Genomic DNA, 12332 nt, shown 5'->3' with positions numbered 1-12332 from the left:
GACCTTTCCCAGATTTGGCCGACTTCCAGCACCTTGCCGGGGAAGCGAAGCTACAAGTTTTGGAGGCGGCGGCTCCCGGGGCGAGGCGTTCGGAGGCGCAGCCGGCACCTCCCGGGGCCGGGAGAGCGCGGACCGGCCCGGGGGCGGCGGAGCGCACGGCCCGCCCGTCCGAAGCGGAGCGGGGCTCCCCGCTGGGGCTCGCCGCTGTGTCTTGCTGCTCGGTGCCCCCGTTCCGGCCGGTATCTCCCGCCCGAATGCCAACTCCCGGGAGCGGAGGGATGCCCCAGCCCCCCCGCCGTGGGCAGCCCCGGGCCCGCTCAGCGGCACAGAGAGCCTGTGGCGAGCACCCCAAAACTGACCCCTTGGATGCGCGAAAACAGGAGGGGAGGAGGCGGCAGAACTAACGCAGCTGCGCTGCCGACCCGCGGCGGCACCACCGACCCCCGAAGGTTCCTTTCAATTAACCGCCCCGCGGCTCCACGCTGCCCTGCGCTGCGCGGGGGCGGGGCAGGGAGGGGGTTAATAGCGGCCCCCGGTAATACGGGCCGCGGGGGCGGTGGGTCATCGGCCGGCCGCCCCGCGGGCTGCCCCCGGACCCGCGCACGGACCCGCGCACCCTCCGCCCCCGGGGCACGGCGGCGCCTGCAGGGGGCGCTGCGGCTCCAGCGATGCGGCCGCCGCCGCCGCAGGAAGGGCGGCCCGGCACCGCACGGCCCCGCCGCTGACCCGGCCCGGCCGCCGCGGCCCCGCCGCCCGCGCTCCGCCCGACCGTGAGCCGCTCCCGGCAGCCGCGGAAAAACAGTAACCGACCGGGAGGGGGGTGGAGGAGGAGGGGGGCGGGACTGCGGGAGGAAAACAACTCCAGAGGGGGGAAACGAGAATGTAGTCAAAGTGGCAACAGTTTATTTATTAGCCAAAAATATATACTTTCTTGTACAATTTGGTTCACACATATGTACATTTTTACGGTATGTACAAAAACAAACAACAACAACAACAAAAGAAAAAAAAAAAGGGAAACACCTAATTCTCACTTGGACTTCCGAAAAAACCTCACAGCTCAGCTAACCCAGGTGATAGTACAGAAGCGGGTATTTTTTTTCCTTTTGAGTTTTAATATACGGACATGCTTACAAGTTGTAACTATACAGAGATTTTTTACAATCATTACAACAACAATAAAAAATTAACTATGATGATGAGAGCGCCGATAGAACCATAGCGGCGTCAAGTTGGTTCTGGGGCCTGGAAAAAATGACACAGAAAAAAAAATATTTAATAGGATTTCTAGTGAGCTTGGGTTGGCACAATATTTGTAACTCTAGGTAGCTCTGGTTTTGTTGTTGTTGTTATTATTTTAATAGATTTATAAATATAAAAAGCTGTCAGAGTGACTTATAGTAAATGTATTTAGCTACGAAAACACGGCGGGCCCGATCCCCGTGTATTCAATCAATCAAAAGGGTAATTGGTTTCTCATTGAAATTGAGTGACTGCTATGCCAAATTCGGGGTGGAAGGGCTCAGTCTCTTCAGCTTTCATACTCTGGGTGGGTTTTTTTGTTTCGCTGTCATTATTATTATTATTATTATTATTATTTTATTTTACTATTTTCTGCTGCCTCGGTGCCTCTCTCCCCGGCTAAGCGACAGCGGTGGGTGGTGATCCACGCTGCGGGGGCTCAGGGGTGCGCTCCCGGCCAGGGGCGACCCGCGCCCGGGCTCCGCAGCCGCGCAGCCCCAACGCCCCCGAGCGCGGCTCGGCCTGCCCGCGGGAATCGCTCCCGGGGGCCACAACGGAGAACAGCAGAGAAAATATATAATCAGGATAACCCACCACGCACGCAGAGGAAGAACAAGAAACCGCCCTGGAAAGGGGACCTAAAGAAGCGGAGAAAATAAGCTAACCATTTACAACTGCCTCCATACATCCCGAGGAGACGGAGGGAGCCATCTCTTACCGCCTCTGCACTGGCTGGAAAGCTGTCTTTAGTAACTTTTTCTCTACTTCCAAGGCACTAGATCGATCTAAAAAGAGAAGGGGAAAAAAAAAAGTGTTCCTTTATAGCCCCCGTTTTTTTCCTCCCATCCCTGAATTAAGCCTCGAGATTTAAGCTCTTTTCTCAGCGAGTTGCAAATAAGACACAACAACTGCTCTGCTGCAGAGGTGACCGTCAGAGGAAACACACTGACCCCGGAGCGAGCCTGACCTGGCGGCCGGGTCCTTCCCGCAAAAGCGACAACAACAGCAACAAAAATTATCTCCGTTGGAGGAAGGTAATTCTCGAGGACCGAGGCTGCCCTGGCCAGGAGACCCCCGCCACAGCCCCCAGGGTCCCCGCGGCCGCCCGCCCGCCGCCACCTGCGCCCCGACGGCTGCTCCGCGCCGAGCCGGACCGCGCCGGGCCCGGGGCACCGTCAGAAACGCGCGGGGCCAGCGGCCCCCACCGCGGTCCTACGCACACGGCCCCGCGGGGCCTTCCGCGCCGCTCCGCTCCGCACCGCACCACCGAACCCCGCGGCGGCTGCCGGCCCGGCCCGTCCCCGCCGCGTCCCTCAGCGGTCACCTGCTCCGACGGGCTCCGCGCTCTGCGCTTGGTCCGCGGGCCGCGGGAAGGCGGCGGCGGGGGGAGCGGCGGAGGCGGCCCCCAGCCCCAGCAGGTGGGGAGTGTTCAGTAAGGCCAGCGGGTGCGGGGGGTGGTGGTGGTGATGGGCCGGGAAGGCGCGGTTGGTCCAGTTGGGGAACTTGCCCAGGGGGCAGGAGGAGACGAGTCTGTGGGGCGGCGGGGTGGGCAGCGGCAGCGGCTGGGGGGCGGCCGCCGGCGGAGAGCCGCCGCCAGGAGACTTGCGGGGGTTGTCCGGGCTGGTGGCCGTCTCGGCCAGCGACCAGATCTTGGGTTTCGGCAAGGTGCCGGCCAAAGCGCCGTCCGTCGGGGAGGAGGCAGCGGAGGAAGAGGCAGAGGAGGGGGGCGAGAGGTGGGGAGGCGGCGGCGGGAGCGGCGGTTTGAGGGGCTCCGGGCCGACGGGCGCGGCCGTGGAGGACAGCTCGCACTTGTGGTGGTGGTGGTGATGGTGATGGTGGTGCAGGTGGTGGTGGCGGAGGTGGTGTGGCTCCCCCTCGGAGGCCTTGTCGTAGCGCTCCTCGGAGCCGGGCAGGTCCTCAAAGCCCTCGGATCCCTCCGAGTCCGTCTTGGAGTCAGAGTGCAGGAGGTCAGCATCCTGTAGATCGTCCTCAAGCTCGTCCTTGTTGCTTTCGATATTCTCGGTGTCGATGTTCTCGAGGTCGATCTCCTCCTCGTCTTCCCTCTTGTCCTCTTCCCCCTCGTGGTCGCTCCCATAGGAGTTGCCCTCCTCGTCCGTTCTGCTGCGGGGGGCCCAGGTCATTTTGTTCTCCTTCTTGAGCCGCCGCCGTGCGTTGGCGAACCAGGTGGAGACCTGGGTGAGGGTCATTTTGGTGATGATGGCCAGCATGATCTTCTCGCCCTTGGTGGGGTAGGGATTTTTCCGGTGCTCGTTGAGCCAGGCCTTGAGGGTGCTGGTGCTTTCCCGAGTGGCGTTCTTGGGCCGCGACGGGTCCCCGAACTGGTACTGCCCGTAGGGATAGAAGGCAGGGTGGTGGGGGGGAAAGGCGGCGTGCTGCACCCCCGGGCTCTCCTTCAGCTCGTACTGGGCGCCCTGCAGCGAGAGGGAAGGGACGGCCCAGCTGAGATAGTGCGCGGGGCCCGGGTCCGCTCTGTCCCGCCGCCGTTACCGGGAACGGAGCCCGTCGGCACCGGCGCGGCGGCCGGGCCGCGCTGCCTCCCCCACCGCGGAGCGCCCCAGCACCGATCCCGGGCGCGCTGCGGCCCCGGCAGCCCGGGCCCCGCCGGCGGCCACCCGGCCGAGGCGGCAGCCGGTGCCCGGGGGTGCCTCAGGGGCAGGACCGGCTCCCCACTTGCGTGTGCCCGGCGGGGCCGGCGGCTGCTGGGGCCGGTCCCCGCGGCCGTCAAACCCCCGGGCGGAGCGGGGGGAAGCTGCGGGGCCGCCGTTCCAGCCCTGCCCCTCTCCGGCGGCTCTCCGGGGCAGGGCGGCGATAGCGCCCGTCTCTCCCCAGACAGCCTTCCCGGAGTCTCCCCCGGCTCCCCCCGGGCCGATCCCCAGCGCGAACCGAGCGCCCCGGGGAGCGAGCGGCGAGCCCCGGGGGCCTCTTACCAGCTGGGGGAAGATGGGCAGCTCTGCGGCGTAGGGCAGGAAGGCTCCGTAACCCTGGGCGGCGGCGGCGGCGGCGTAGGGCGCGCCGTACATGGAGGAGAGCACGTTGGAGAGGGTCCCGGACGGGGCCAGCTCGGCGCCGCCGCGGGAGCCGCCGCTCCCCGGGCGCTCCGCCGGGTAAAGCGGCCTGATGTACTGGTAGCCCAGCTGGGGGAAAGACATGGTGGGGGAGCGGGGCAGGGGAGGGGGGAGGAGGAAGAGGAGGGGGGGAGACGAGAGGAAGAAGGGAGAGAAAGGGTAGAAAGTAGCAGGGCCGGGAGCGGAGGAGGGAGCCGGGTCGCTCGCCCTCGCCGGCCGTCCGCACTTTCAGCGCCTCCCGCAAACTCCGGCAGACATGGGGGGGAGCCGGGGGTGCGCGGAGGCCGCGGGCTCCCTCCTGTCCTCGGCCGCCGCGGTAAACGATCCGATCGCTTCTTTCTTCTCTCACTTTTCCTATTGATCTGAGTGGACCCAGGTCAGGTCCTAACAGATTGCCTGAGATTATTGGGACTCTGGGCTCTGATTGACATTTCTAGTCTCTCACAAGCCCCTCCTATTTCTTTTAAGTCTCTCTCTCCCTCTGCCTCCCTCTCTCTCTCATGCCCAGAGCTCGCTCTCGCCGGGTTTGTCACTAGCTGCTTTTTTTTTCCCCCTTTTTTTTTTTTTCTAAATCTGTTTACTGACGTCGCGATCTTTTATTTGAGTTGCTTTCAAATCTCGTTTTAGCGATCGCCAATCAGTTGTGTGTTTTACAAAGGTTTAACCCTGCCTCATGGTATTCTAATTATACAGAGATAGATTTAGATATAATTTCTTTCTTAGCCCACTCTCACTCAGAGCATAGGAAGCCGGGGTGTCATTTGTGAACGGTACACGAGAGGGACAGGGAAAAGTTGTGACATTTAAAAAATAAAGGCTCACACCAACACCATCCCCCAGTTCCCCTTTTCAGGTTTTAAGATTTACAACCTTTCCTTGCCCGGAATAATTTTGTTTTCTTTATTAAGATATTCCCTCCTTCCCTTCCCCCTCTTCGGTCCTTTGAGGGTTACATCTCCTAATATAGATTTAAAAGTCTACTGCATTTTTTAAAATTTGCATTTCCAGAACTACCTTGAAAAATTTCCTAATGTACTGGATCTTTAAGGAGTTCTCTACATTTTGTCTGGGCTAACAGTGCGCAGATACAGTGGAAAAGCTAAGTTAATTTTCCTCCTAATAAGGGACTTCAAAGAGTTGTAGGTCACAATTTTACATCAAAGGCAGAAAAGAAGGCAAATTAAAATCTTAACAAAGGAGAGACGGGAGCAGCCCTCTGGGCCATTAGTAAATAAGTGGTGTGAAAAAAGGGACAATGACAGGCACTGGAATTAAACTCATTAACACCTTTTTGTCTTGGTGCGAAATCTCTAATTAGGAAATTTATGATCATTTTGCTTATTCCCTCTGTTCTGAATCACTACAAGGCTAAGAAGGAAGTACCTGGTACGTGCAACATTTGCAAAGGGAGCAGTGGCACGGGTTTGTAAGGAACTGTTGGGAAGAAGTCAAGATACGGTTTAATTACAGAATAGGGTTTGGGTTTTTTTATGATGCACACATTTTAAATTACGATTTGTATTTTTTTATTGATGTTGTTGTTGTTGCGCCTCCCTCCTCCCCTTTTCCTTCTCTGAAACCAGCGTGAGTTGCAATTTAGCCTTTTAAGAGTAGTTAAAATACAGTTCAATCACGGCGCGTCTTTGGCAAGCGCCGGTGTGCCCTGCTCCGCTGATGTGGGCACAGGAAGAGCCTGGGCTGAAACCTAAAAAGTTCACACAACATGTGGGGAGAGGAGACCTGAACCTGCCACCGTTATCTGCTTTTTAAAATACTCGGTGTTTAACTAAAACAAAAAGTTTGAAAGGTCTTTTGAGGAGTTGCGGCTGAAGGAGAGCCGTTTAACCGTATTCCCCTCTCTTCCTAAATACTCTCTGGATTTATTGCCTTTAAAATATGATTTAGGTACAATATAACCACTGTGCCCACAGTATGGATTTTTATAACTACATTTCTTTAAAAATGAAATTCATGTCAGATTATGCAGTTAAAGGAATCGACCTTGATAGCTTGCTATAATAAAACTGTATCAGCTTGTAATAAATGCGGATTATAGCAAAGCAAGCTCCAGAATTAAAATTCCCTGAATCAATATATGAAAATCTGTAGGAAACATCTCTAATCGTATTAAGTTCATCTTTATAGCATTTCATATCTGCTAATCTAGTGCAAAAACAACTCTGGGTTAGAAGAATTTATTTTCTTCTATTCAACGTTGGTGCTTTTGACAGTACAATGCAGGGGAGATAATATTAAATTCAGTTATAAGTTTATTTCTTTTTTACTCAAAAGGAAAACAGGCAGCGAACGCCACGTCCTGATGTGCTTTAAACTTTTCTGTAGAGGCAGCGCTTGCTGGGGCGACGCGATGTCGAGGGGGTCGGCGGAGAGTTTGGGTGCAGACCACAACTTTTAAAAATATCTACTCCGGAGAGAAGAGGGGCGGATATGACAATTGGGATAAATCCGTTGCCGTCTGATGCGGTCGTGCTCGCCACTCCGGCGTTACAGTCGGGCTGTGTCCCCCACGCGCGGGCACGGGAGTACACACGTGTCCCACAAAACTGGACCCGTCTTTTTGTGGCTGCACGTCTGGTGCGGAGTGTCAAAGATGGCGGGATTATTTTCTGATTTTTAATCAACAGCACAATCAATATGAGTTCGTCCCCGTGGGAGCCGCCGGCAGTGGCGGGCGGTGCTGCGATGGGGACTGCCGGGGGGTCCCCGGAGCAGGGGGGTGGGGCTGCCGCGGGTAAGTGGTGGTGGACAGCCGAGAGGGAGACATGGGAGGAGAGAAATTTATGGGTGCAAATGGATCCAGGTCAGGGTGAGGGTGAGGGATGGTTTATTAACGGGAAAGAAACGGAGAGGAAGCATAGCCGTACCGAGTGGACGGGAGGAGAAATCTGTAGGGATGTTCTTGGCTGAGAGGGAGGGAAAAGAAAGCGGAGAAGAGAGCAAACGGTGGGGAAGAGCGGGAGGAAAAGAGACGTCTTCCCGGGGTGCGGGAGCGATGCCCACGGCAAGAAGCGCCGCACGCCTCTGGCAGCGGGAGGGCCGCAGCGGGATGGGACGAGCGCGGCACTGGGGCCGGCTGGTGCCGGGCGAGGAGAGGAGCTTTGCAGGGCAAGGCGAGCGGGAAGCGGGGATGGGAGCCGAGCAGGGAACGGAGAGAAGCCCGTTCCCCACAGACGAGGAAATAGCACGGAAAGAGTGAAGCCGACCGGGAGTCGCTTTGCCTGGCTGAAGCCGGAGGGAGATGAGGAGAGGCTGGAGCCGGCCCGTCCAGCAGGGCGGCGAGGAGAGCAGCGGCGCCGGGCCCGACGGCCGCCGCCCCCGGGGAGCTGCGGCGGCGGAGCCCTCTTCGGCCGGCCAGACACGTGTCTCCTGGCCGGGACCTGTCAGAGCAGGGAGACCGGGTCCTGATTTATCACCCGAAACACACACACACACACCCCCGCCCGCCCTCCCCCCGGCCTCGCCTCCCGCCTCTCCCGGCGGCTCACAGCGTCGCCGAGCTAAAATCGAACCTCCCTCCGGCGGCCGCGGGGCGTCCCCGATCCCGCAGCCGGCTCTGGGCTGAGGAACGGGGCACTCTCCGTGGGCAGCATCGCGCCCGCCCCGATGCCCCTGGGACCATCCTCTCGGTTCTTGTCGCTCAAGCCCCGCCGCGCCCCCCTCCTCCAGGTCACGGGGGACCGCGGGGACGGAGGTGGCCCTGGCCCCGGGGTGTCTCTCTGCCGCAGTGCCCCTCTGAGGAGCCGAAGGCTGCGTGCTGGAAGTTGCGGGAGAGCTGAAGGCAGGGTTGAGGGTTCAGGCTGACTCCCGCGGGGTGCCGGGGTGTGTGCAGGGTGGGAGCTGCGCCATGCCACAGGACACGAGGGACGGGGCGCAGCCACCGGGGGAAGGGGGGTAAACAAACAAGTAGGATTAGGAGAAGGGCCGCAGTAAAACAAGAGTTAAAAAATAGAGGGAAAGATCAAAGCGCTGTGTAAAAGACTCTTCAAATTACACGTTTGAAGCTTTTCCATAATTCCAAGGCGACAGATAGATAACAAGCTGCACATTCCTTATCACATATGGAATCAATCTGAAAGGAGTCTCTTGATCAGAATCTGTTAATTGCAGTGACATATGATTTGGAAAGAAAACACAATTAATGACCCTTCATGTTAAGACTTTGGGACGAGGCCACTGGCAATCCTCACTCTGCAGCCAATGTCAACTCAACTATTATCGGTAGTAGTAGTACTACTAGTAGTAAACTATTAAATAGAGACATTCTTCGAGCCTCGGCGACCGTTTTGTCTCTGTTCCCGTTGCATGTTTCTTCAGAAGGGGGAGGAGAAGAGAAAGGGACAGGAGCGTGTGCGCGCCTTTCCTTCAAGGTTTGGGGAGCTAAAATGATTTAGTACCTTGTCTGTAAATCTAATGACCTAAGGTGAGAAAAAATACTTCATCTTTTATTATTACCATTTGTGGTGAGCGTTACCAGGAAACAGCAGAATCCTTTTGAAATGGTAAGTGTATGTATCCATTTAAAATCCATTATTGCTGAGATTTTCCCAAAGAGAAATAAGGCAAATCTGCCCAATCTCATTTTCTAGCGCCCTCTGTCCACAACTGCCCTTAGCTCGGCCGGCCCTTCCAGGGCGCTGGGACCGTCGAGGCTCGGCGGAGCCTCCCCGGGTGCTGCGGGTCCTGTGGCTGCGGGGAGGGCCCGCAGCCAGAGTGGGTGCTCCGCGGCTGTTAATGCACCACGCGTTCTGTAATGTTGGGAGAGGAGGTAGCAACCTTTTCAAAAGCTTTACTCTGTCATTAAAAGGTATTGGCTTTGTTTTAGAAGGGGGAGGGAGAGGTTCATTTGAAGGTTAGAAAGCATACACTTTAATAGGATCGAAGTGAAATTAGTTAATAAGAAAATGCTGGCCAGAAGCTCTCCGGGCTTTTAAGTGCTCTCCAGGCCATTTAGGGAAATTGAATAAGAACAGACTCCGTTACCTGCAGCCCCAAGTATTATCTCCAGTTCTGCACAGAGGCGAGAAGGGAAAAATAGTGCCTGAGAGACCTGAAGTCCCGTACACCTCCTGCCAACCTATTTCCTCGAGAAATAATGCCCCCTTTCTGCTCGCAGGCGTGTTCTCCTCCTGCTTCTTCCGCTTTTAAGCAGCTCAGGCTACAGTGTGTACCACAAGGGGGTAAGCAAAGGTAAGGGGCTATCAGCAGATGCCGAAGGCTGCGGGGGCAGCTCTGAGCACAGCCTGGTTACCGCCGGGGCAAAGCTGGCCTCTTGGGTTTTTTTCCCCCTTCCATTTATCTGATTTTTTTTCCCCCCACCGTTGTGGCGCTTTGTTGATTTGCGTTCGGACCGTTGTCAGTAGGTCAGTATACTGTGTTACCCAACTTCCGATCCGCTCCCTTTCTCCCTGCCTTTGAACTTTATAGTTTCTAGACGTGTTAATAAAGCCTTTCCTTTGGTAAATCGTTCATTAGAAACCCCACCGAAACCTGGAAAGACTTCAGAAAAAAAAAAGCAACGCTCAGGAATGATAGGTTGGGAAAAGCCTTTTGTCCAAAAACTGCATAATTGTCGTGAATCTTAGGAAACATTAATCTTTATAGGAATTTGTGATTCATATCTGTGGTTTGACCGTTTAGGTGATTTACAATCTGTTAGTGCAATTCACTAATTTTATGCCAATATATTTTATGCGCCCAGTTAGATTTTCCGTCGCCTATCGAAATGAGTGGCCGGTGTGCCTTGCCGGTGTCAGTGTGGCTCTGTGAGTCCGGCGGGGCCGGTCCCGGCGCTGCGCGGGGGCGGAGGAGTGGGCGCGAAGTGCGCATAGCTGCAGGAAACTTCCCCTCCACGTTTTCCTCGTCTGCAGCCCCGGCTCTTATCGTTCGGGCCGGGACGGTCCCCACCTTCCTCCGCTGGTGAGAGGATGTCCGCGGCTCCGGTACCGGCTGCGTCTGGAAGGCTGTAGCCTTTTTTAAACCGCACCCGAGGGTGTCCTGGGTTTCTCGAGTTTTAGCAGCGGGTTTAAACCCAGATTATTGCTCCCTGCTGGTCCGTTCCCTGGCACGCACCTCGGCACGGTGCAGCTGGGAGCCGGTCCCGCGCGGCACTGCGGGGGCTCACCGCTCCCCATGCCCTGACCGGCCCCCCGGGCTGCCACCGTGGGAGGGTGCCTCTTCGGCTTTCCCGGAGGATACCCCCTTCCCTCGTCCCCAGCCCACCGGGAGGTGTCTCCCCCCGGGCTGGGGCCGGTGCATCCGGTGTGGAGCGAGGAGAGGGGCGGCTGGAGGTGCTGTGCGTGGAAAATGCAGCTCAAACGACACCTCTGGAGGTTTTCCGTGTGGCAGCGAAATGGGGCATTCCTCGCGTGGGTTGTTTCAGCACTCCCCGGCCGCCGCATGGGAGAGCTGGGGATGGGGATGGCTCCGTGTAATTTGTAACTGGGTTTATTAGCTGGAGGGGAAAACACAAGCAAAGAAAAAGAGCAGCAGCTGCGCTGAAGATAGCACTGCGTGGAGTCTAATCTTGTGACACAATCATTAATTATTATTGTATTAATTACTATTTTTCCAAAACAGTCCCTTCCCGGAAGAGCTTACAGCCCACATCTGCTGTGTAATGATACTCTGGATAGAGAAACGATTCCCGCATTAGGTCCCAGGTAGCGTTTACAAATGGCAACACCTACAGTATCAAAGCCCGTCATCTTGCAGCCTCAGATTTTCTGTCCCATCGGCCTGGCCAGGACGATTTTGATGCCGATAAAATATATTTAAATATCAAAGTCTTTATTCACGTACATATTCCGTCCAAACTTTCAGATTGCAGTGGTGTAACTGCTTTATTTGCTCTTCATCCCACAGATACTGCCTTATATCAGTAACAAACAAGCATTGATTTTATGGTAAAGTCACTTTGGGATGGGAATGAGTAACTCCAGGCAGTGCTATCACTGTATTACATGGAAATGGCCCAGGTAACAAGATGAACATTGATTCAGCATTATGTTTGATCAATAATGAAATAAGTAACTTCAGGGCCAAATTAAAATGCAAGCTGGCTTAACGCTGCCAGCTTCTGGGCTAAGTGACAAGGCTAATTCAGCAGGGAAATGGCAATATTTGCATTAGAGGCTGCATCTGTTGTTTGGTGGAAGAGGCTGGATCTGCAATAACGCCGGATGGAAGTGCAGGGAGCAGGTTTTGGGAGAGCCCCACCGGTGCCGGGCCGGTATGTCCGGGCCCCACCAGGGCAGCGCCATTTCCCTCGGGGTCCCCTCGCCTCCCGGCCACGACGTTGTAAAAAAAACCCAAACACTTCAGGGAGGTTACCAGCACGCTACGGTTGGCAGATAACCGGGTGGAGTTAGCACTTAGAGAAGTAAATAAGCTGTTGTAACCTCCTCGGCGGGCGGGAGCCGGGCTTTGCCTGCCCCGGGCCCGGGCAGGCTCCGTGGAGTGTCCTGGACATAAGCAGGCAAAGGGAAGTGACTGAGGAGATGGGCGGGAGCATGTCCAGAGCATCCTGCATCGGCGGCCTATGGCCCGGTTTATCCACTGTTCTCTCCATGGCCAATTTCCACATCTCTGCCAGCGTTACCGGGACGGTGCCATGTTTTGATTCCCAGCAGCGATTGTCGCCTTCAGCTGGAAGTGGGACACAGGGCAAGTCACCGAGGACTAAAACTCGACTGGGGTGGAAAGCCTGTCAGGTGTAACCCCATGCCCCAAACCAGAGCTAGGGCCGTGGGAGAGTGAAGCCTGCAGAGATTCCCAGGCAGCTCCGCCGTTCCATACCCAGGAGAATTTTACCACCCGGGAGAGCAAGGAGCAACGGGGGGAAGGCAATTTGAGGCAACTGGGCATGCAGGTGTGTGCAGTGAGGAGCGTGTGGACAGGCATGGAAATACAGGACAGGGACTCGGCATGTGACATAAACTGGGGACACCTAGTACTGGGGTATTTTTCTAAGTTGTATTTTTTTAG

At 56.3% G+C, this 12332-nt stretch overlaps 1 protein-coding gene and 1 long non-coding RNA gene across 2 annotated transcripts in view; one reads left to right on the top strand and one right to left on the bottom strand.

Moving 5' to 3' along the window:
- Positions 1–881: 881 nt before the first annotated feature.
- IRX3 (iroquois homeobox 3) lies at positions 882–4844 on the bottom strand. Its single transcript, XM_032122066.1, has 4 exons — positions 4191–4844; positions 2567–3674; positions 1961–2027; positions 882–1245 (listed from the first exon to the last, which is right to left on the bottom strand). The coding sequence occupies exons 1-4, from the start codon at positions 4410–4412 to the stop codon at positions 1191–1193; spliced, it is 1452 nt and encodes a 483-aa protein (XP_031977957.1). The 5' UTR covers positions 4413–4844; the 3' UTR covers positions 882–1190.
- LOC116450032 overlaps positions 2132–12332 on the top strand; it is a 68810-nt gene continuing 58609 nt past the window's right edge. The window contains exon 1 of the long non-coding RNA XR_004242637.1: positions 2132–2276. This is a non-coding gene — a long non-coding RNA (uncharacterized LOC116450032). The remainder of the gene's footprint in view (positions 2277–12332) is intronic.

The sequence above is a fragment of the Corvus moneduloides genome, chromosome 12, assembly GCF_009650955.1.
Source record: "Corvus moneduloides isolate bCorMon1 chromosome 12, bCorMon1.pri, whole genome shotgun sequence".
NCBI classification, from domain to species: Eukaryota; Metazoa; Chordata; class Aves; order Passeriformes; family Corvidae; genus Corvus; species Corvus moneduloides.
The sequence above is the reverse complement of the archived record's forward strand: the minus strand, read 5'-3'. Positions and strand labels throughout refer to the sequence as shown.